This window comes from Tauraco erythrolophus, chromosome 25 (assembly GCF_009769465.1).
Source record: "Tauraco erythrolophus isolate bTauEry1 chromosome 25, bTauEry1.pri, whole genome shotgun sequence".
In the NCBI taxonomy this organism is placed as follows: Eukaryota; Metazoa; Chordata; class Aves; order Musophagiformes; family Musophagidae; genus Tauraco; species Tauraco erythrolophus.
Genome location: NC_141489.1, coordinates 2,181,220 through 2,202,619, shown reverse-complemented (window position 1 = coordinate 2,202,619; position 21,400 = coordinate 2,181,220). Strand labels below are relative to the sequence as shown.

The following is a 21,400-nucleotide window of genomic DNA, read 5'->3' as shown; positions in this document are numbered from 1 at the left end:
CAGCGTTTTCTCCATGGCCCGTGTTTTCCTGTGCCAAGGAAGCTTCCCAGGGAACGTGTGTCTGTGCCAGGAGGTGCGAGAAGGGCTCTGGGAAGAGGGTTCCTGAGGACAGCCCGGCTCTGGGATGGAAGCGGTGCCTGTGGGATGCCAGAGGGGTGTGCACAGCACGGAGAGGAGGTGGGGGGTGGCCGTGGGTGCAGGTGTCACCCACAGCGGTGGGGAAGCGATGCCACCCCGCTTTGGAGGATGGCTCTGGGGTGTTCGTGGCTGGTTCGACCACCCCCCATCGCATGCCGGGCTGGGATTAGGGGATTTGGTGCCGTTGGTTAAAGCATAAAGGAATCCAGACGCGAGGGTTTGGGGTGGGTGTGTAGGAATGATGGGGGGGGGAGCGCTGTTACAGATACATTTATGTTCCCTTTTTACAAATGCAAAGAGCAGGCAAAAGCCACTTTCAATAATTTATTTTAAAATCAATGCTAATGAGGTTCTGTCTCGTCAGCGGCCGAGTTTCACAATAAAGTCTGATTTATTTAGAAAAGATCTTTGGTGCCGCTTCCCGTCTAATGGGGGAGCAGTCGCGGTGACCCTCCGACTCGGGATGCGATCCGTAGTTGGCAGCGGAGGGCTGACCTGGTTTGCATTGATCAGCGCCCAGCGGGACGGCTGAGGCCGCATCCTGGAAGGGTGCTGGGCAGCGGGATCCGCACAAGACCCAGGCTCGGTTCCCGTTGGCTCTGCCTAAAGGTGACAGCAAAGCCACATCCCCTGGGATGCACCAGGGACACTTCTGTGCCAGGCTCAGCCGTGCCCAGGCTGCCCCGTGCTGCCCAGCAGCCCTTCGCCAACAGCGGTGCCAGGGGAGCGGATGGGCACTTTGCCGGAGCGTTGGCTTTCTGAAACGTGTCGGAATCGGGGTTTGGTTCTATTATTTTATTAGGTTGCTTCTAGTCTTTGTGGGTGCAGAAGGAAGCCTGGGCTGTGATGGCAGCTAACGTGGGTGCTGTGCACCGACCCCCCCCAGCACCCCGAGCAGCTCAGGCTGGGTGGGTTGTACCCGGGTTGGTGTTAAATAATCTTATTTCAACTTATTTGCTTCCAGCCCCTCTGTCCTGAGCCTTTTCCATTATATCATTTCTTAATTATTTTCTTGTGTCCTCTTTCCCCATCCTTCTCTTTCCCTGCCCTCCACTGCCTGGGCTCCTCGTTCTTCTCCTTAATTTCTGTTTCTGTGCCCCGTCCTTCCTCGCGTTTCTGTCCTGGCATTTCTCCTCTTCGTCACGTTTTCCCCGGCCCGCGAGTCCCGTGCAGGAAGCATCTCTTCCTCTGGGGCACTCGGCAAAGTGCCGCCTAAATTTATGAGGCTATAATAAGTGATTTGTTTTTAGCAGTGTTAACAACAATTCATGTTTTTATGCAACACGTTTTAAAATATTAGCTGCGACTTCCTCCCTTCCACTCTTCACAATTAAGCCAGGAATTTATTATTCTGACAGTCGGATGCTCTCGCAGCCCTCTGCCCGCCTGGGGCTTTGGTGCAGCAGCAACGCTCAGCCCTTCCCCTGACTTCTCTGCTCTGTTTTTATCCCCCCAGATGAGGAGCTGGAGCCCCCATTCCCAGAGGACAGTGAGGATGCTCGAAGCAGACAGAGAAGGGGTAAGAGCCCACCCTGCTTTGACTGACCCAAAGGACCTCCAGGTCATGGTGGTTGGGGGGGGTCTGAGTCCCCTTCGTGTGTCCTGGGGTGCAGGTGGGGATGGAGAAGGTGCGTGGAGGATGGGAGAGGCCCCGAGAACAGACCGATGGGTGACAGAGGAGACTCTGCAACTGGTGAAGTTCAGGTAACTCAAGCTTGGGGTGGTCTCCCCATCTTCTCCATGCCATGGGCATGGGGGATGCGTCTCCCATGGGCAGTGGCCTTAGTGAGCTCTCCACAGAGGAGCCCCAGCATCCATCCCCCCTCCTGCCTGATGAGATCTGTGTGCTGAAGGATCTCCCATGGAGGCACTCCCATCCCTGTCCCTCATCCCATCCTGGACCACAGAGAGGGAGCCAGCCCTCCCAGCACATCCCACAGGGACGGGGAGAGGCGTTGGGGCAGAAACAACCTGGAGAGAGGGCAGGAAGCGACTCCTGGCCCAGAGGAAGCTGCCATAGGGAGGGATCTCGGCGCGGGAAGCCGGAAGGACGCGGACCACCACCCCAGGAACCAGCGCCGCCCGCCTGGAGCCAGCGGCCCAAGAGCCTGCCATGGTCACCAGGGCCCCCACCCCTGCTTTGTCCTTAAAGACCCGCACTGTGGGACGAGAGCGGAAGATCTGTTTCCTCCCCAGTCCCACCTGCTTCGCTTTCCATTGCCGCTTCCGCCCTGGCGCAGGAAAGCGGCGCTTGTGTCCGAGCAGCCGGGGCTGGACTGGCCAGAGGCTTCCTGCGGCCCCGCTTGCTCCTCACCGTGGGGGAAAACACGTCCTCCTGGCAAAGCCCAGCTCAGGAGAGCTTCCCACACCATCCTCTTGCTCCAGAGCTTGGAGGGGACAGTCTCACCCCGATGATGCCCAGCTCGCGGGGTGCCTGCCTGGCCAGGGACACACAACAGGCATCCCGCTGCCATGGGTGATGGAGACTGGAGGGATTCAGTGTTGGATGCTGTGGATGGTGGGTGGCTAAACCAGCTTCACGCATGCTTGTGCTCTCCTGAATGCATGAGCACCCCAAGCATCGCTCAGCTGGTTTACTGCTGCCAGCAGTCCAAGAACCCCTCTGCCCAACTTCCCGGTGTTTCTGGAAAGCCTGATCCAACAATTCCTTTTAGCCAACATCAAACCCCCTTGGCTATTTCTCAGGCAGTTGGCCCCAGCCCAGGAGGGTGCTCAGGCCTCTTTCTACTGGAATCAGTAGCACAGGCAGGGTTGTGTCCCAGCTGTTTGCAGAGTCTGGAGCAAGTCAGCGTTTCTCCACTCCCCATAGTTTTGTGGAGCTTGTTTCCCAGCCTCCGGCACGATGGCAGTACTGTGTTCAGTTCTGGGGCCCCAACATCAGAAGGACATGGAGCTGTTGGAGTGGGTCCAGAGGAGGCCATGGAGATGATGTGAGGGCTGGAGCACCTCTGCTATGGAGACAGGGTGGGAGAGTTGGGGCTGTTCAACCTGGAGAAGAGAAGGCTCTGGGGAGACCTTCCAGCACCTTCCAGTACCTAAAGGGGCTACAAGAAAGCTGGAGAGGAGCTTTGGGCAAGAGCATGGAGTGACAGGACACGGGGCAATGGCTTTGAACTGAAAGAGGGGAGATTTCAATGAGATCTAAGGAAGAAATTCTTCCCTCTGAGGGTGCTGAGTCACTGGACCAGGTTGCCTAGAGAAGTTGTGGCTGCCCCATCCCTGGAAGTGTTCAAGGCCAGGTTGGATGAGGCTTTGAGCAACGTGGTGTAGTGGAAGATGTCCCTGCCCATGGCAGGGGGGTTGGAACTGGATGATCTGGAAGGTCCCTTCCACTCAAACCATTCTACGATGGGACGTGTGTGCACACACGTGTCTGTCTTTGGCTTTCGCAACTGCCCCAGCGTTTAAACATCCAAAGGACCAGGGGCTGGAAAAGCAGCTCCCCCGTGGGTTTTCCAGCTGGAGGTGGGGTCAGCGGGGAGCAGAGCATGGCTTCGTGCCAGGCTGGTGCCGGAGGTGCCGGCAAACCTGCACCCCAAGGCCACCCGGAGGATTTTGGCTCTTGCCTGTCGCAGCCCTGCCAGCCACTTAAACTCCCTTCTCGTGCTCATTAGCATCTGCCCGGCGGCTGTAATTGCTGTTAATCGTTATAACTGGTTTCGTTATCAGCGTTGTCGTGATCGCTCTAAGTCCTGTGTCTGTTCCTACACTCAATAACGGATTTGACTCTTGCCTTTCAAGAGGGAGAGGTTCTGGCAGCACCGGGAACCCCAACGCTCCCGCCTTTTGCCTTGGGAATTTGTGCTTCTGTCCAACTGGACCAAGGGCGAGCGAGACGATGGGAGTCCTCGAGCAGAGGGCTGGGCTGCGGGGAGGGAGAGAGGGAAGCGGCTATTTCTTAATTATATCACACGGCCGAAGTGCCAGATGAGCATTTGGTTAATGGAAAACGATTGTTTCTAATTTCTAAGAACCAGAAGGATGCCATGATGCTGGAGCAGCCCAGCAAATCCAGCTGAGAGCTTCAGGCTGCTCTTGCCAAGACACCCATTTGCTCCGCTCAAGGCTGCTTAATCCCTGCCTTCTGCGCTGGACGGGCTCCGGGGCTGCCGCCGCAGCGCGAGCTCACCAGCCGCATACGAACAGAGCAAAATTCCTCTACTTGGAAAACAAAAAATGCCTCGTGGCCTGCCTGCTGTCACGGTCCCCTGCATTTAGCGTGGCAGGAGGTTTCACCTAGCACGAGCACAGCAGTGAAAACCCTGAGCTGCAGACGGTTGTCATTAGGTTTCAGCATCAACAGGCTTCTGAAGCAACATGCCCGAAGCAAAGGGGTTGGGGCGGATCGTGCCTCTCCCACAGCCTCTTCTTGGGGCTGCGCAGGCTGCAGAAGAAAACGATGGGTTGTCACATTTGGCTGGTTTTCTTAATGACCCCAAGGCCCATAAACACGGGCGCGGGCTCTCGTCCCACTTCCATCAGTGTAAATCAGCCGCGCTGAAATCACGGCTCTGCCCTGAACGCAGATTTAAATGTCTGAATGAGGCATCGGGGCTTTTTCAACGAAACCTCTTGTCTCTAAAAGTGAGGAGATTTGATGCAGAGTAACGCAGGAGTCCTGGGATGGCTCGTCTGGATCCGACCCACGTCCCACCAAGCCTGGAACCGGCAGGTTGAGGATCACGGACATCCACCGTCCCGCGCGGAGGCTGCAGAGTGAAGTTCTCCCTTCCCTGACCATATCTTCCAAGTGCTAAAATACGAGCCAGGGTCCCTTTTCCGCAAACGGTCTGAATTTTAACGGGATTTTCAGTAGCTGGCACAAACAGCTTTGTTGCCTTGAAGCCATGGCTGGGCATGAAGCGCAGAGCCTGACCGCACTTCCATCCTCGGGCATCTTCCTCCTCTGGTGCAGTTAATTCCGACCTTCTGAAGGCAGGGTTGGAGGGAGGGGTGAGACCTTCCCCCCGAGCAGCTGGCATAGGTGGGGAAAAAAAAGACACAAACTTTTGGGAGCACGAACCTTCCTGCGGGCTGGAAAATTTTCTCCCTTTGTACTCACGGAGTGTCCCATCCGGGTTCATGGGTGCAGCTTTGCAGAGGCTCCATTTTAGCAGTGGCTTCTCCTTTCTCTGCTCCTTGACAGGGTGGCCAGATGCCTCCAAGGTCCTCTTGTTCCTTTGGTAGGCAGGAAAGAGATGTGGGACAGGAGGGTGACCTGGTGACCAAGGGACAGCTGGAATGTGCTGGCTCCAGCTCCCCAGCAGCATCATCCCTGTGGATGAGCAGGCACCTGGGTCCCCACCCCGGGGAGCTTCAGAGGAAAACGGGCACTTTCAGCTCTGGAAACACCTTCCTAAGCTGTATTTTCTGTCTCAACATGAACCCCTGTGCCCTCCCAAAGCACGAGTGACACAGCAGAGCTCCATCTGAAGAAGAGCAGAGGCTGATGTGGGGGATCCCTGCGTTTAAATCTCTTCACCAGCAAGTTAGTGATGATGCTCCATGGAATTACTGGTATTTTGGATACCTCCAGAGCAGCCTTTTGACCAGCAGGTCGGTGCCAAGCGCCGTGCCCCCTGCACCAGGTTATTCTCCGCAGCGCGGCGTTGTCCTCACACCCTCCCATAACGACCTTTTGTGTTAATTGCACAATTTGCTGGCTCCTACCAAAGCCGCTCCTTGCCGCGTCCTCCCCCGCGCCCTGATGTTTCCTCTGCCTCCAGTTCGTAACCTGCACTGGTTCCTGCACTTAGCACGAGCTTAAATAACTCAGGAGCTCTACTCCTCCTATTCCCTTCCCAATCTTTTCCTCGCCGCTCTGTGCTCCCCCTTTAATACTTTCCAAAGGATGCAGACCTACTTTTTTTTTTTTTAATTCCTAGCCTTTCTATTTAAGTTCCCCAAGTCCCTGAGTCATTCCGGTTGCTCCCTGCTGTGCCATTATCCATCTCTGTAATGTCCTTTTTCATATTTAGGTGATCAAATCTGGGCACAGCACTCCAGATGCACCCTTATCGCTCGGTCCCTTATACCATATTAGAAACATTTCCTCCAACATGTGCTCGATATTTTCTATTTATGCTTTCTGGGCTTGGTTCAGCTGCGTGGCAGAGCGGCACAGATCGCTGGTACAGCCCCGGTGCTCGATTCCCACCCCGTGCAGAATGTGGTTTTACTGGGTTTAATTAGCCATGGGGGTCACATCACAGAGATGTCCGTGTCGTGACATCTGGATTCACCCCCGCTTTGGTGCTTTGCCATCAGGGCAGTCTCCTGCCTGAAGCTTTTGGTCCAGGAGCGTGTTTTAATGGTCCTCTTGTGTGCTTGAGAACTGGGAATCTGGAAGGTTTTGGGTTTTTTTTTTGATGCTGAGAAGGGTCTGTTGAATGTGCTGGGACGAGTCACTTCCCCAGGCTGCAGATTGGGCAGAGCAGCATCTCCTCCGGTGCTGGGGCTCTGCAAGACCTTGGCATGGGGCTCGTCTGGTCCCATCACAAGGCGAGATGCTTTCTGCTCCCGTGGTGAGGACCCACCTTTTGTGGTGGCTCTGGTCCCTGGGCCGGTTTCTTGAGTGGGAAATGCCCTTCTGAGATGGTGAAGATGGAAACGTTTCGTTCTGGAAACGCTGCTGCAATATTTTCCAGGAAACCCACGTGCACGTTTAGCCCAGGGCTGACCCCAGCCTGGGCACCCTTTGCCAACAGTCTCATGAGCCCAAAGCTGCGGCTTTCAGCAAACAGATCTTTTGCCTCTCAAAAAAAAAAAAAGGAGAGAAGAAAAGAGTTTGCTGACTCACATCCCCTTCCCTTCCCACAGCAAACTGGTCACAGGCAACGAGCAAAGGCTCTGCCTTCCCAAACTCACAGCTCCATGGAAAGATCAAGACCTGAGCTACGAGGTTATATTGTGCTGTAGAAGTTTTGGGACCTTCTCTGACCTCCTGGGAATGGGAGGGTGAAGGCAGATGTTTGCTCCCTGTTCTTCTCCTATCCCTGCTTCCTACTCCTGGTGTAGTGGAAGGTGTCCCTGCCCATGGCAGGGGGATTGGAACTAGATGACCTTGAAGGTCCCTTCCAACCCAAACCATTCCAAGATTCTATGATATTGTGTTCATTTCTTGACCAGCCCCTTGCAGTACTTCTTCAGCCTCTGCCTTTTAATTGAAACACAAAATGCACATCACCACCATGTCCTTCCTTTCCCCAACAAACACCAGCCCCTCTCCACCACCCCAATACTTCCCCATGGAATTCCCCATCACCCTGACCTCTCTCTTGTTTGGTTTTTTTTTTTTCCTAGGAGGTCCCCAACGACGAGATTACGCTAATTACTACCAAGGCATGTGGGACTGCAACGGCGAGCATCCCAACGAGCTCTCCTTCCACCGTGGGGACCTCATCTATGTCCTAAGCAAGGTAAGAGCATCAGTGGGAGCCCAGTATTCACTGGCACGAGGCTGGGGCTCAACTGCAGGGTCAAGAGCTGATGAAATAGGTAAAAATCAAGGTCCAAAGAGTTAGGGGGAGCGGGATGTCGGGGTCTGGTTCCCGCGCGTACGCGCGGGAACCAGACCCCAACATCCCGCTCCCCCCTTCCGTGACTGCCCCATACCCCCTGTCTTCACACGTGGCATTTCAAACGCCCCAAAGCAAGATGATTTTTGATTTTCTTTCCTTTTTTTTTTTCCCCACTGTAATGGAGTCTGTACGTGCTGTTGCTCGGGTATTACAGGGGTAATTGAGTTGCTCAGCCGGGTGTGACCAGGGTTCCCTTCGGCAAAGCGCGCGCAGGTGAATAAATTAAGTGTTTGCATTAGTGGGTTTGCGGGGGCAAGAGCAAAGGCACTGGTGCCCGTGACCCTCTCGTGCCATGCTTGTCCCTGGAGGGCTCTGTCCCGGCTCCGAGCCGGTCCCTGCCAGACCACGGTGGCCGTGGCTGGCAGCGATGAGCTGGGGCGGTTGCATTTTATGGATGATGTTTTGCAACACGCTTTGCATCCCAATCTGGCAGCAGCGATGATGTCAAAGGTTGTGCCCAGTCTGCCCTCAGTGGGCACCCACCTGGGGAAGGTCAAGCGGAGCTGAGGTGGGGAAAGGCATCTCAGCTGTGGTGGGTACGGACCTTCTGGAGGTGAAGAGCACCTCCAAGTCTCAGGCTTGTTAAGACCAAGGCTGTGTTTTATCGGTGAGAAAAAGGATCAGGTTTAGTTTGGCATCCTGGCAGCAGCCGCAGGACAGTCCCGGGGTGGACACGGGTGGTCAGCATGGCTGACCGCCGGCTGCTCGTCCACCAAAGCCTTGCAGCCAGCGTGGCACGGATGTTTTTTGCTGGCATGTTTGATTCCGGAGGCAGCTGCACCCGCCGTCCCTGTCTGGAAGGCTGCGAATTCCCCATCTGTGGATCTCAAAGCACTTCACGGTGGCATTTAACACCTCGCTGCCCCACCATGCCCCCCCAGGATGGGGCTGACATGCTCTGGGCACCAAACTCACAGCCCTGGCTCATCACCTCATTTATCCAGGAGGGTGACACCAGGAGCAACCCGTGGCCATCCCTGGGGGCGGTACCCGCAGCCCCCCCATGCCACTGCCAGCACCTCGGTCCATCCCGCCGACGGCTGAGCGAGTCGGGTGTCCCCCCCACACACACACACACCAGCTCGGGGACCCAGCTTGGAGTCACGGCAGGGTTTTTGCTCCCTTCAGTGGCTCCAGATTGCGACTCTTGTGCCGGCTTCCTCACACGTAACCGATCGGTCCTGAGAGCTTTTCCCCCGTAAATTACTTTGCGCGACGGATGCTCGCGGCCGCCGCGGAACGGAGGCGGCGTGGGGCTGGGGGGGAAGGAGGGAGGGGGTGAAGGAAAGCGGGGGGGGGGGGGAAAGGTGTTTGAAAAGCCTGTTCACTCAGCTGCATTTTAATTTCCTTTTCAATCTTGTCCCAATTAATTTCGCAGAATTAATCTCGCAGAAGCAAACTCGGCAGCGGCGAGGCTGCCGTTTTAGCGACGCGGTCGCTCTGTCTGAACATGAAATAGTAGCTAATATAAAAATCCATCTGGTGTGTTTGAAACACACGCCGGCTGCTGCTCGGGTCCTGTCTGACATTTCGAGCATCAACAGCGGGGAAAAGTGATTTGGGGGTTAGTGGACATCAGTAGCTGGGGGGGGTTCTTGGTGGCGGGGGGTGGATGCTGCAGCGAAGGGGATGCAGGGTCCTGGCCTGGGCATGGGCAGCATCATCACCTGCCGCATCCCTCCTTGTGCCCGCAGCGCCGACCCCTCTCCTGGGCGAGTACCGGGAGTCTGGGAGATGCCACCATCAACGGCTTTTCTCATTGTCACCCCCTGACCCAGCCAGGAGGCTCCTTGTTGCACCCCCAGTGCCACCAGCGCTTCATTGGGCCCCAGTGCCGCAGGGATAATGGAGATGAGGGGGTCATGGCTGGAGCTGGCTCAGCTGTACCCCGAAACATCGCTACTCCGCTCGGCGCAGCTCAGCCAGGCTAATACACAGGGGAATGAATTTGGGGAGGGGAAAGCAATAATCCCAGCAAAGCCCCGGCGTGGCGTCCCTTTCCCCGGCACCGGTCCCTTGTCCCCTGGCTGAGTGATTTGTACGTTATGATAATTATTTGAATGCAGCGAGACTTCCTATTTTAAGTGGGCTTAGTTGGATGTGACAAGCGGGCCATAAAACCGGATAAGTTAATTCTCTCAATTGCTTTCAATGAAAGCAGGGGGGGAAGGGGGGGGGGGGGGCATATTCCCATACCCCGGACCCCGAGCGAAAGGCGTGTGGTGACATCTAGTGGCATTTTCCCTGGATTTGGGGCCATCTCGCTCGTGGGGAGAGGCCAAGGGAAGGCCACGGACCCCCCCACGCCCCCTCCGTTGCGCTGAACCTCGTGGGTGGTGGAGGCGACGTGTAACGAGCCCCGTCGGGGCTCAGCACCCAGCTGCATCCCGGGGCAGTGGGCTCAGCCCCCCGGGGTCTCTGGTGGGGAGATGGGCTCCCTCGGGGCTCGGCGGCGTTCGACTCCCATTAATAACCCCTCCGGGAGGCTCCCGGGTTGGGAGGGATGGGGATGGGATGGGGATGGGACGGCGGGGTCAGCTGGAAGGCAACGGTCACCCACCGGTCAAATTCAAGCGAGGGCCATCCTTCCCCCGCCGGCCCCCTCGTCACCCCCCCGGTGGGAACCAATCGTCCAGAACAAGCCCCTGGCAGCCTCATTCCTCCCAGGTAATTTTTATAAATGAGGGGACACCCATCGCCGGCGAGGACAAAAGGGTGGCCGAGCGCCGGGGAGGCAGCACCGACGGTGCCCAGCGCCCGCGTGTCCCCACCACTGCCACATCCCAAATTTTGCCCCATCCGTGGGGGCTCACCCGCACGTCTCCAGTGCTGCATCCCAAATTTTGCCCCAACCCTGCTGCTTTCACCCCAAACCGACCATCGTGCTGCCTCCAAGCGTGCCGTCCTACCCTCGGCGCTGGGTGACCCCGGTCCCCACGGGGCAGCGGTGGCCGTGGCAGGGACATGTGGTGGCCCCTTCCCCACGGTCGTGGTACCCCAATGCCAGCCCTGGAGGTCTCAGGGGGCTGCTCAGTCGTTGCCCCCTGGCCCGTGAACTTCTCCTGGGCTGGCACATGTATCCACTGGGGGGGTTTAAGCTTTAAGGCGTACCCTGACCATTTATTTTGCACTGAAATTTATAATAAATGCTGTTAAAGACTTTGGCTTTGACAGAGGTAATAATAAATTCACTGTTAAAGACAGTAGTTTAATTCCTTATACTCTCCAATACTGCACAGAATAAACTATATTCATCACCGAGTAATTTTTTACCATATAAATCTTTAAAACTAACCGTTGTAGGCTGTTGAGGCTGAAATATTGTGAATTTATTAGATATGCCCATGTAGTATTGGATTCAGAGGTTTCCATTCGAATATATTACAGGGGAAATTTGTGTCTTTAAGTGTGACAATCCTTCCATTTTCCAAAGCCGGCGTTAGAACCAGCAGCTCCTCCAGAGTCAACCCTGCCTTTATTAGACAGAGATTTAGTAACGAGCCCCTCGCTAATCTGAGCCGGGGAGGTGGGGGTGACATTTGCTGCGATGCCCTGTTTCAAATGGGTGGTGGGGAAAAAAAAAAAAAAAAAAAAAAAAAAAAAAGCAAGGGAAAAAAAAAAAAAAAGCAAAAGCTTTTTATTTCCAGCGTAACAAATGCTCAACGTTTTCCCAGCTTATTTCGTAAATGGAAGTGGAAATTTCACTTGGGGTTGTGACGATGGGAAATATTAAAGCGGAGCCTCGTCGTTAAACCCATCCCTCCCCGGCCATAAGTTTCCCGGGCTGCCGTCGTTTTATGGATCTACATATTATATCCATACGTACGGATGCGGGCGCGGGTAGACGGATGCGAGCCGGTTTTGTTTGCGGGGTGCTTCATCGGCAGGAGAGGGATGGAGAGGAGAGCCGAGGGCGAAACCCCAATTGCCCAAAAGCCATCGGGAAGGTTTTAAACCTGGCATCGATTTGCCAAGAGGTGACACCCTCAAAACTTGGGATTTTTGTTTGCCTGAGCCTGTTGAGCACCCGTGTTCGGGCATCCCTGCTTCCTTTGCTGGTGCAAAATACCAGCAGACAGTCGAAATCTTTGTTCGTTAGAGAGAGACGGAGATAATTATAAACCCATCTCCCGGTTCATGAGGCGCGGGTAACATTTAAACCAATTGATGTGGTAACATTTAAAGCAGTTATATTGCAAAATGTCACGTACACTCTAGTTTCATTAGAGACGAGTTAATAGATGGATGGAATTGGAACTCCCAGGCCTGGGCATAAAACAAAAAGTTTCCCTTTGCCATAACTCAGTCCCTCCAGCCACCACCGTGCCCGTCCCACAGACCCAATCCCCAAAGGTCTAAAACTTCCAGCGCAGCCATCGCAAAGTGGGATTTAATAATGAGAATTATGGACAACACAGCAATCCCATTGCTGGGGAAAGGGGGGTTCGGAGGAGCCCGTTAATATTCAGCATCCCCCTTTGTGCTCTCCTCCACCCGAGGATGCTCCCAAGCCGCCGGTGTTCCGCACCGTCTCGCCTTTTCTCCTTTTTTTTTTTTTTTTTCTCCTCTTTTCCAAGCTGCTCCATCTGTAAATGAACAAACATCTTGATTTTATAGCCTTTTGCTTTGTAACACGGAGGGGTGGAGGGGAGGGGGGCGTGGGGGGGAAGTAGTGGAATGCCTAAGTAAGACTTTAATTCCGAATTCATTTACGCTATAGCGATGAAGTTGTCACAAACCATAATGCAGTATTTAATTAAAATAACAGAAGTGTATCTAGATATGTCCTGGGGTAGCTATCACCAAATTATAGCCTGCGCTACCCGGATTGTATTTATGAAACGGCGACGTCTGAGGTACAGCTGAGTGGAGGCAAAAGAGGAAACGTTTAAAGCGTCGTTCTCGCCAAGGCTGCGCCTCTCTCCCTTCCCTGCAGTGGGTCCCCGCTGATTCGGGACCCTCAGTGTGATTTTGGCTGCGTGGGGGTTCTGGGGGGTCCCAGCTCTGGCCTCTGGTCCTGACCCAGTGCATCTGGGGCTGCCAGTTATTACAGAAACGGGCTGGAGCTGGTCAGGGCTGGGATGGAGAGGGGCATCTGCTCCCAGTGACCCCCTGTCCCAGGGCAGAGGGGAGCACCCACTCCTGGAGACCCCGTCTTGGCTCAGCTGCCTCTCCCAGCCTGGCAGCAGTGGGTACCCCCACCCCTGGGGGTCCCTCGCCTCCTCCCCGCAGCCCTCGCAGCAATCCCTGGGGAAAAGATGGGTGGTTTAGGGCCATCGATTAATTAGGAGCACAAATCCTAACGGAGGAACGAAACCGGGACTTTGGGGCTGGCCGGGGTCGGGTTTCGCGCTGTGTGGAGCAAGTGCGAAGGAAAACGGGTGTTTTCACAAGTTCCTGGTGAAGTCATGGAGCATCCCCTCCACCAGTCCCCATCCCTCCTCCCAGTACGGTGGCCGCAGCCCCTCGGCTGTCCCCCCTTGGCCCCCTCTGCCTCCCCCACCCCCTGAGCCCAACCGAAGGGTCATGAACGAAGGGGAAATAATTGCGGCGACCTTTGCGGGGAAGCGGCCCCGGGGGTCACTGTATAAAGATATTTTGATAATACCCATCATGTAATCGGCCCTCGCTGCTCCTGGCCACAGCCCCCCCTCCCTGCTCCCCGCTCCGGGGATGGATGGCTGGCTCCTCGCACGCGCGCGTGCACGCACACATGTACGCAATTATTTCCGAGCCCTCTTCACAGGTCACAGGCAGAGTTTAACTCAGATGGCTGCTAATTTTCATCAAGCGTGAGCGTTCAGGACTTTAAAGGCGAAAATAATTGGCTGCAGAACAAATTTAGGAAATGGAGTGTGCGATAAAGCAAATAAAAATCTCTCCCGGTTTTTCCCCCCCCCCCCTCCGCCCTTCCCGATGGCGGGGAGGAGGGGGAGAGGGCAGGGATAGGTGGGAAGGGAACGGGCCTGCTCTTATTTTACCTCCCTTGCAACTTTGCCATTAAAGTTGCACCTACAGCTAGGAAGTTTGTCCGTGAAAAATGGTCATTTTGTTTCCCCTGCTCAAAGCACGTTATTAAAATGCTAATTTAAAAGAAAAAGGAGTTAAATATCCAGCAATGGTGCAGTCTAATTGCAGCCATAATGAGCTCTCTAAATGTGAGTGCCCCTGACACACAGAGAGCATAAACAGCCCGCAAACACATCATTAGTGCTCGCGTTCATTTATTCTGCCGACCTGACTATGACCCCGCGGAGGGTCGGGGAAGGAGCAGGTGGATCCGGCTGCGCCGGCCCCCGGGGATGCAGGAAGCGAAGCCGGGAGCGGCTGCCATGGCAACGCCGGGGGATGCGGCACCCGCCCGCCTGCGCGCACCCCGCGCAACCCCGGACCCTGCGCATCTTCCCCCGGACTCTGCACCCCATCCTGGACTCTGTGCATCCCCCGCACCCCGTATCCCCCCTGGACCCGACACCCCCCGGACTCTGCACCCCATCCTGGACTCTGTGCATCCCCCGCACCCCGTATCCCCCCTGGACCCGACACCCCCCGGACTCTGCACCCCATCCTGGACTCTGTGCATCCCCCACACCCCGTATCCCCCCTGGAGCCCACACCCCGTGCGCCCCGGGCCCCGCACTCCATCCTGGACCCTGTGCATTCCCCAGACCCCGTATCCCCCCTGGACCCCATACACCCCCTGCTCCCTGTGCGTCCCCTGTGCACACCGGGACCCCTCACACCCCCGGACCTCATGTGTCCGCTGCACACCCCCGGACCCCGCGCATCCCGGGACCCCACGCACCCCCCGGACTCCTTGCATGGCTGTGGGGCGGTTTGTGGGTGGCAGCACCCAGCAGCCCGGGGAGAGAGTGGGGGCCTCGCAGTGGAGATAGAATCCTGGAATGGTTTGGGTGGGAAGGGACCTTTAAAGGTTGCCTAGTCCAATCCCCTGCCATGAGCAGGGACTTCTTCAACCAGATGAGGTTGCTCAGAGCCCCATCCAACCTGACCCTGAGTGTTTCCAGGGACCAGGGCATCTACCACCTCCCTGGGCAACCTGTGCCAGGGTCTCACCACCCTCAGCATAAACAATTTCTTCCTTATATCTAGTCTGAATCTCCCCTTTTTTGGTTTCAAACCATTACCCCTTATCCTAAGTCTATCCCCATCTTTCTTACGTGCCCCGTTTAAGTATTGAAAGGCCATATGGGGGAATTGGCCTTGATGGAACGGGGAAACTGAGGCACGGGGCAGCAATGCACGTGAGCTGGAGCATCTTGGCTCTAGGTCACAGTTGTGGCGGGGTGGGGGACCCAGGAATGCTGGGCCCAGTCATCCCCACCCCGGGCTGCTGCTGCTTTGGGGTCTCCCCCCTCACCCACGTATCCGTGCCTGTTTTGCGTGTGAAGCTTGGAGCAGGATGGAGCCCTCCGGAGAGAGGAACAGCGGCAGCCACACGCGAAAGCGAGCGGCCGAGGAAGGAGATTAATAAAAGCGATTCTTTGGAAATGATTTTTGCTCCATTCCAGCCTGTTTGCTTCTAAACAGCCTCACTAATCGCCTCCCAGCAACAGCACAATAACTTCCCTCTGATTCCCCCCCCCTTCTTTTTTTTTTTTTTGTCTCCTCTCTCTCGCCTGTCCGAGGGGCACAGGAACACCGTCCCTGGGAAATATTTTAAAATAAAAAATATCCCAGCCGACACCCCCGTCCCTCACCCTCCCCTCCGTGCACCCCCCTTCTCCCGTGCACTCTCGATGAACCTGTGATATTGTAGCAATGGCCCTTGAAGTGCGGTGGGGAGGTGATTTAGGAGAATATTAAAGGCAATGTGGAGATTCGAAGGCGCCTCTCTCAGGGAGATCTGGAGAAATACGCAGCACAGATGGGCTGAGCAGATTAAACATTTCCGTCACATTGTTTTCCAATTGTGTTTGCGGTGCCTGAGGGTTGGCACTGCGGTCAGAGCGCGGCGGAGGCGCGCAAAGCTGGGAGCCGCGCGCGCTTTGTGGAATAAATATTAATATGGCAGTTTCGCACGGGCTCCCGGTCCCATCAGCGCCGCCGATCCGATCGGATGCTGCCGCCGCTATTGTCTCCCAGCCCGGCTCCGGCGGCTGGCGGGGCTCCAGCTGCACCTTCTGCCCGCTCCCGCGCCGCACGGGGGTCCGGCCACCGCTGTCTGTCTGTCTGTCTGCCCTGGACATGTGTCCCCCGTGCTGTCCCTCCTGGCTGCGGCGTCCTGACGGGGAGCTGGCTGGACTCGGGGTGCCCAAAGGGATGTGCGTCTCTCCTGCCCAGCTGTGTTGGCACCCTCAAGCCAGGTGGTGCCACCGCCGCGGTGTGCTCAGGGTTGGCTTCTCATCCGGTGCCGTGGTGCTGCCTCGCTCGGGTGGTGGGACAGTTACTTGTTTTGAATGGGAAACGACTAAGGGGCCAAATCCTGAACGCCTGCCATCAGGCTGGTCTCCCCACAGAAAGCCTGAGAACTCGTCTCGAGGAGGGGCTGTGGTGTTGTCCGTGCCAAAACCCGGGCCCAGGTGGTCATTTCCACCTGGCCTTCCTCAGCTGGAGACCATCACCCTCCTCTCCCTCTGGCTCCCCTAGTACTGCTTGCTCTGAGCCCCTTATGCCTATTAGCTTCTTCCTCCTGGGCTGGGACCTGGAGAGCCCGGTGGGATGGGACACGCGGATCCCGGTGGGATGGGGCACGCGGATCCCGGTGGGATGGGGCACGCGGATCCCGGTGGGATGGGGCACCGTGGCCACCCCAGGCGATGCCAGAGCGGGTGCTGCAGATGGGACAAGGGGAAGGAGCAATGCCCGAGCCCCAGCTGCGTGTCCTCAGCTCCTCACAGCAGCTGAGAATGGAATCATTGGAATCAAGTGGGAATCATTTGTTTTTATAGGGATTTACCCTACAAAAAGCCGCATGGTGGTAGGGGGCAGGTAATAGTAGGCCACGATCGGAAGCAAAGGGTGAGCATCACCCAAATTAACTCCTCCGTGCACCAGGCTGGGTGATGTGCCAAGGAAACAGCGTTCCCAGCTGCATCCTTCAGCTGCCATTGGCTCCAAATCTCCGAGGACAGGTAGCCCCTGGATTTCAGAGCTTGCTGCAGCTCCGAGCCGCTTTTCGAGGTAAATAGATGTATAGCTGACCTGGTATAAAACTCCCCGGTGTCAGCCGACCCCTCGCACGCCCGCCATACCTCATCTATGAATTAGATTCCTCCATTTTCCTAACAATAATGTATGACACACAAGCACTAATAATGGGGCCGAGCAATCATAAACCGATAAGTCCCTGACTGATTGGCTTTTCCTTCGGCATCCATCAAAGCGTCATTGATCTTCTGTGCGAAGGGGGGGTGATTAATGGCCCTCCCGAAGCCCGACGGGGTTGTTTACGAGGGCTGGCGAAGGAGCATGGTGGCAAGGAGGGCTTGGGAGCACTGCTGGGGAGTAAATATCATCCCCGCGGCGCTGGTTGGAGGAAGAGGGGCAGGAGGGGTGTCGGATGGGACAATTTGAGCTTGGTGGAGCCGGGGAAGTGCTGCCGGAGGGATATGGCCACATGTTCAGGATGTCACGGGGTGGCTGTCCAGGGGATGGTTGGCCACGTTCCCGTCACCACCTCTGTGACCACAGGCTTGGGCTGTGGGACAACCCCCCCGATAGGGACAGGGAGAATCTGCAGCTGGATGACTCAGGGATGCTGCTTTCCCCCTCCTTGGAAGAGCATTGTCTCTCCCGGGTGATGCTGGAGGAGCCGTGGTGCACGGCAGCGAGAGAAACTGGGTTGTGGTTGTTGTTTTGTTTCTTTTTCCCCCTTTTCCTTCTCCCTCCTCGATGGAGATTAGCAGCATAAAGCCTTTTACGGCCCCGTGCACCAACCTGCCATAAAAGCCCCGATTGCAGGCGATTATGGGAACGAGCGTCTGCTTCGGCTGCGCTTGGCACCAGGGATCTCGGGAATGAAATGTGGAAAAGTGCTTGGAAGGGGATTTCTTCCTTCTGGGAGGAAATCACAGCGTTTCAGGAGTGGAGCAGGGCTGTGGCTGTGTAGAGGATGGCTGGGCTGGGAGGATGGCCGCCGGGATGCTGGGGTGACCCCCAAATCCAGTTCCCAGTGCCTGGAAAGAGGGTGGGGTTCCCAGTTCGCTCAGCCCTGCTGTGTTTCTGGGGACGGGGCAGAGCGATGGCTTTGCTCTGCTTCCTGGCTGACGCCCAGTGCTGCGTGCCGGGGCTCCCAGCATGGCATCAGCACCCATGGGTGCTGCCTCCAGCAGCACCTGATGGAGGTTAAGCAGGCGGAGGGGGCAGAGCATCCCACACCCATCTCCTGATGCCGCCGTACTGGCACGCTCAGGGCCCTCCGACCTCGCTGGAACAATTATCTTCCCAATTAGTGGGTTTTCAGTCCCTTCTGTAAAGTCTCAGCTAAATTACTTCCCCCCTCCCAACACAGTCCAGGCAGGTACTGAGCACAGAGGCCCCATTAGCATGTAATTAGGTAGATTCCAGCAAAACCATCCTCCAGCTCCCTCCTTCTCCTCCAAAAGCCGGTATCAGGCACCAGCACGTCGGCACGATGTAAATTAGCACCTCCAGACGAGAGCAGAGTTCACCCTGCACTGGGCTCTGCCTCGCTGTGCCAGTGCACTCCTCGTTTTAATAGTTTAATAAAAATTAGCATAATTAACGAACATCTGTATGATCCAGAGTGGTGCAATTTGGCACTTGGAAACGAGGACTTAAACATTATTGCTGGGAGTTTAATGTTGTTTTAATTCTTTTTGGCACTGCGCGGTGAAATAAACGCTCGGTGCCGTGAGTTCTCGGCTGGCTCTCATTTGCATTTTCCTCCCTTTGATTATGAGCAATCGTGGACTACCCGGCAATTCATCAAAGCAGAAATTATTTTAAATACCTCATAGTGTTCAGGCTACAGCAGAGCTGGGGGGGCGGGGAGAGGCTGGGGGTCTCCCCCCAACACGCCCGGGCTGCCTCTTGGCCCCTCTGCCCACGGCTCTCCAGGCTACAGCAAATAGATCCAATTTTTTTTTTTTCCTTCTGGTTTTGCAGCAGGATTTTTCCTCCAGGGCAGGGGGATGTAACCTCCATCCCTCCCTGCTCCTTCCTTTCCAGCAGCGTTGTGGGGTCTTGGTACCGTTTTCTGGGATGTGGGTCCCTGTGGAGCATCAGGATCTCAACCCGGGGGGCTGTTGGGACTCCTGGGACCCTTTCCCAGTTCCGGCAGCACCATCTGCAGAGCTGGAAGCGTCGGGAGCAATGTCTGTCTCTGGTGACTCAGCCCCTTGCCCCAGTGAAGCCCTTTCCCTGTTGGGAAGCTGGGATGAGCTCGGGGACCCGTTAAATGCCCCGACCGAGGTCAGAGCTCACGTGGAACGCGAGATGGGACGTGCTGCTGAGCACATCGCTTTAATATCTCGTTTAAAAAAAAAAAAAAAAAATCTATTTTGATGGCAAACTTCTTAAGCCTGTGTGTACTAACTCCTCCTCTTGCACATGCGCCGGGGGGGGGGGAAGTTTTCTCTGTTATTATTTGCCTCCAGTATCCGCTGTCAGGGGAAAATCGCACGTCAGTCTGGGGAGGGGATGTGTTACCCAGGCACGATCCGCCTGGAGGGGCTTCACAGAGCTCCAGGCTGGGGCCTGGGACCTGCTGAGGGTTGACATCCAAAACTAAAACACCCAAAAATATTGAGGTGTGAATTAAATGCTGAGTTTCTGAGTAAACCCCAAGCCATGCCCCGCAGGACCCAGGGTGAGGGGGGGGAGCGGGGCAGGACGGAGAGGGGGGGTGGGATGGACAGTGAAGGATTTACCAGGGGCAGAGGTGGGACCGGGGTATTTTCTGGTGGGAGTCTGGGGGCTGCTCTCTGTAGATCCAGGTGCCGAAGGGACCTGAGCCATGTCCCCTGTCCTGGCACTAAACCCGCGTCCGTCCTGCCGTGTCTCCCCAGGCGTACGACGTGTACGGCTGGTGGGTGGGAGAGCTCAACAACGTGGTCGGGATCGTCCCGAGGGATTACCTGATGCCAGCCTACGACCTGGAGGAGCGATGAGGACCACAGCACCCCGGGTGAGAGGTGGTGCTCTGAGGTGCACCTGCTGGGGATGGGGCCTGGAGGTGGGTGCTGGGGACGCAGCTCCGTTCCTGGGATGCCCCAGCATCTCCAGGGTGCGGAGCCTTGAGGACTGTCTTTGGCTCCATCTCCTGGTCTCTGCTTCACGTGGGAGCAGGTGAAACCAGGAATCGCAGTTGCCGTTGAGGGACCATGCCACCCTGCCCAGTGTCCCCCCCTGCATTTTAAGTCCTTCAGGCTCCATGGGAGAAACATAAAGCCATGGCCCCCACCTACATCGGACCCAGAGACCTGTGTGTCACCGGCTGTAACACCAACGCTGGCACCAAGAGCTGCACATGCAGTGTTTTCCTCCCAAACAAAACCCATTATGGAGGCATTTGGCAGATGGGGAAACTGAGGCACAGGTCAGGGCTGGGAAAGTGGAGGGGGTCCACAGCCGAACTAGAGGCAAAGTCCTGGCACCTGCCTGGGGCAGCGAGACCCCCACATTCACCCACAGATCTCCCACCCTCGGTATCCCTCTGTGCCCATGAGTCACCGATGCGTGAGGCTGTGTCAGTCCCAGTCTGTGTCTCGATGTCCCCTTCCCACCATCACCCATCTCTCTCCCCCTCCCCAGATCCAGGTGTTCCTCTCTCCCTGGCCATGCTGAGATACCAGTGACACCGTCCCTACCACCAGCCTCCCCCTGCTACGGGCACCCATGGCACGAAGAGACCCGCGTCCCATCGCCCAGCCCACGCGTGGTGCCATGGAGCCCTGCTCTGCCCCGTGGTACCCGCTGTGATGCCGTTGGGGCACAGCGGGGTGTGGGGGGCTGGCAGCCCACAATAAAGCCGTTTTCCTCTCCACGTTTGGCTGCTCCAGACTTCATGGTGGGTCTGGAGCCGGAGCTGGGTGAGGGCAGTGGCCCCTGGCCTCCAGCCCCAGCTCTGAGCATCCCCAGAGCCCTCTGGTCCAGGCCCAGCCCAGCCCACGACTGAGGATTAACTCAGCGCATCCTCCTCCTCCTCCTCCTCCCGCACTTGGCTGAAGGGCCACTAGATGGTGGTAAGTACCTGCTGACTGCAGCCTTCCCGGGGAGGGTGCCCAAACCCCCTGGGCTGCTCCGGAGCCGCCCCCGGCACCCTCCAGCCCCCGGCCGGCAGCGGGGGTGCCGAAACAGGAGCATCGCCCGCGGGGTCGGCCGAACGGCTGCTCCCAGGCACAGCTGTGCAGATGTTTGGGAGCCAGGCACAACCATGGGCACCGACAGGAAAGCTGGAGAGGGATTTTTTTACAGGGGGGTGTAGTGACAGGACACCACGGGGTAATGGCTTTAAACTGAAAGAGAGGAGATTTTGATGGGATCTAAGGAAGAAATTCTTCCCTCTGAGGGTGGTGAGGCACTGGCACAGGTTGCCCAGAGAAGCTGTGGCTGCCCCATCCCTGGAAGTGTTCAAGGCCAGGTTGGATGAGGCTTTGGGCAACCTGGTGTAGTGGAAGGTGTCCCTGCCCATGGCAGGGGGGTTGGAACTGGCTGATCTTTGAGGTCCCTTCCAA

The 21,400-nt window shown here is 56.5% G+C and overlaps 1 protein-coding gene across 3 annotated transcripts in view; it reads left to right on the top strand.

The window, feature by feature from the left end:
• The window catches only part of SKAP1 (src kinase associated phosphoprotein 1), a 150,483-nt gene extending 130,640 nt beyond the window's left edge, over nucleotides 1-19,843 (top strand). The window contains exons 10-13 of one of the 3 annotated variants that reach the window (XM_086626537.1): nucleotides 1,595-1,657; nucleotides 2,979-2,981; nucleotides 7,465-7,577; nucleotides 19,733-19,843. In XM_086626537.1, the coding sequence (XP_086482663.1) occupies nucleotides 1,595-1,657; nucleotides 2,979-2,981; nucleotides 7,465-7,577; nucleotides 19,733-19,834 (281 nt within the window). In that variant the 3' untranslated portion in view covers nucleotides 19,835-19,843. Of the gene's footprint in view, nucleotides 1-1,594; nucleotides 1,658-1,690; nucleotides 1,706-2,978; nucleotides 2,982-7,461; nucleotides 7,578-19,732 lie in introns of all 3 variants that reach the window. The other 2 variants (XM_086626538.1, XM_086626536.1) reach the window with 2 other exon arrangements.
• The last annotated feature ends 1,557 nt before the right edge of the window (nucleotides 19,844-21,400 follow it).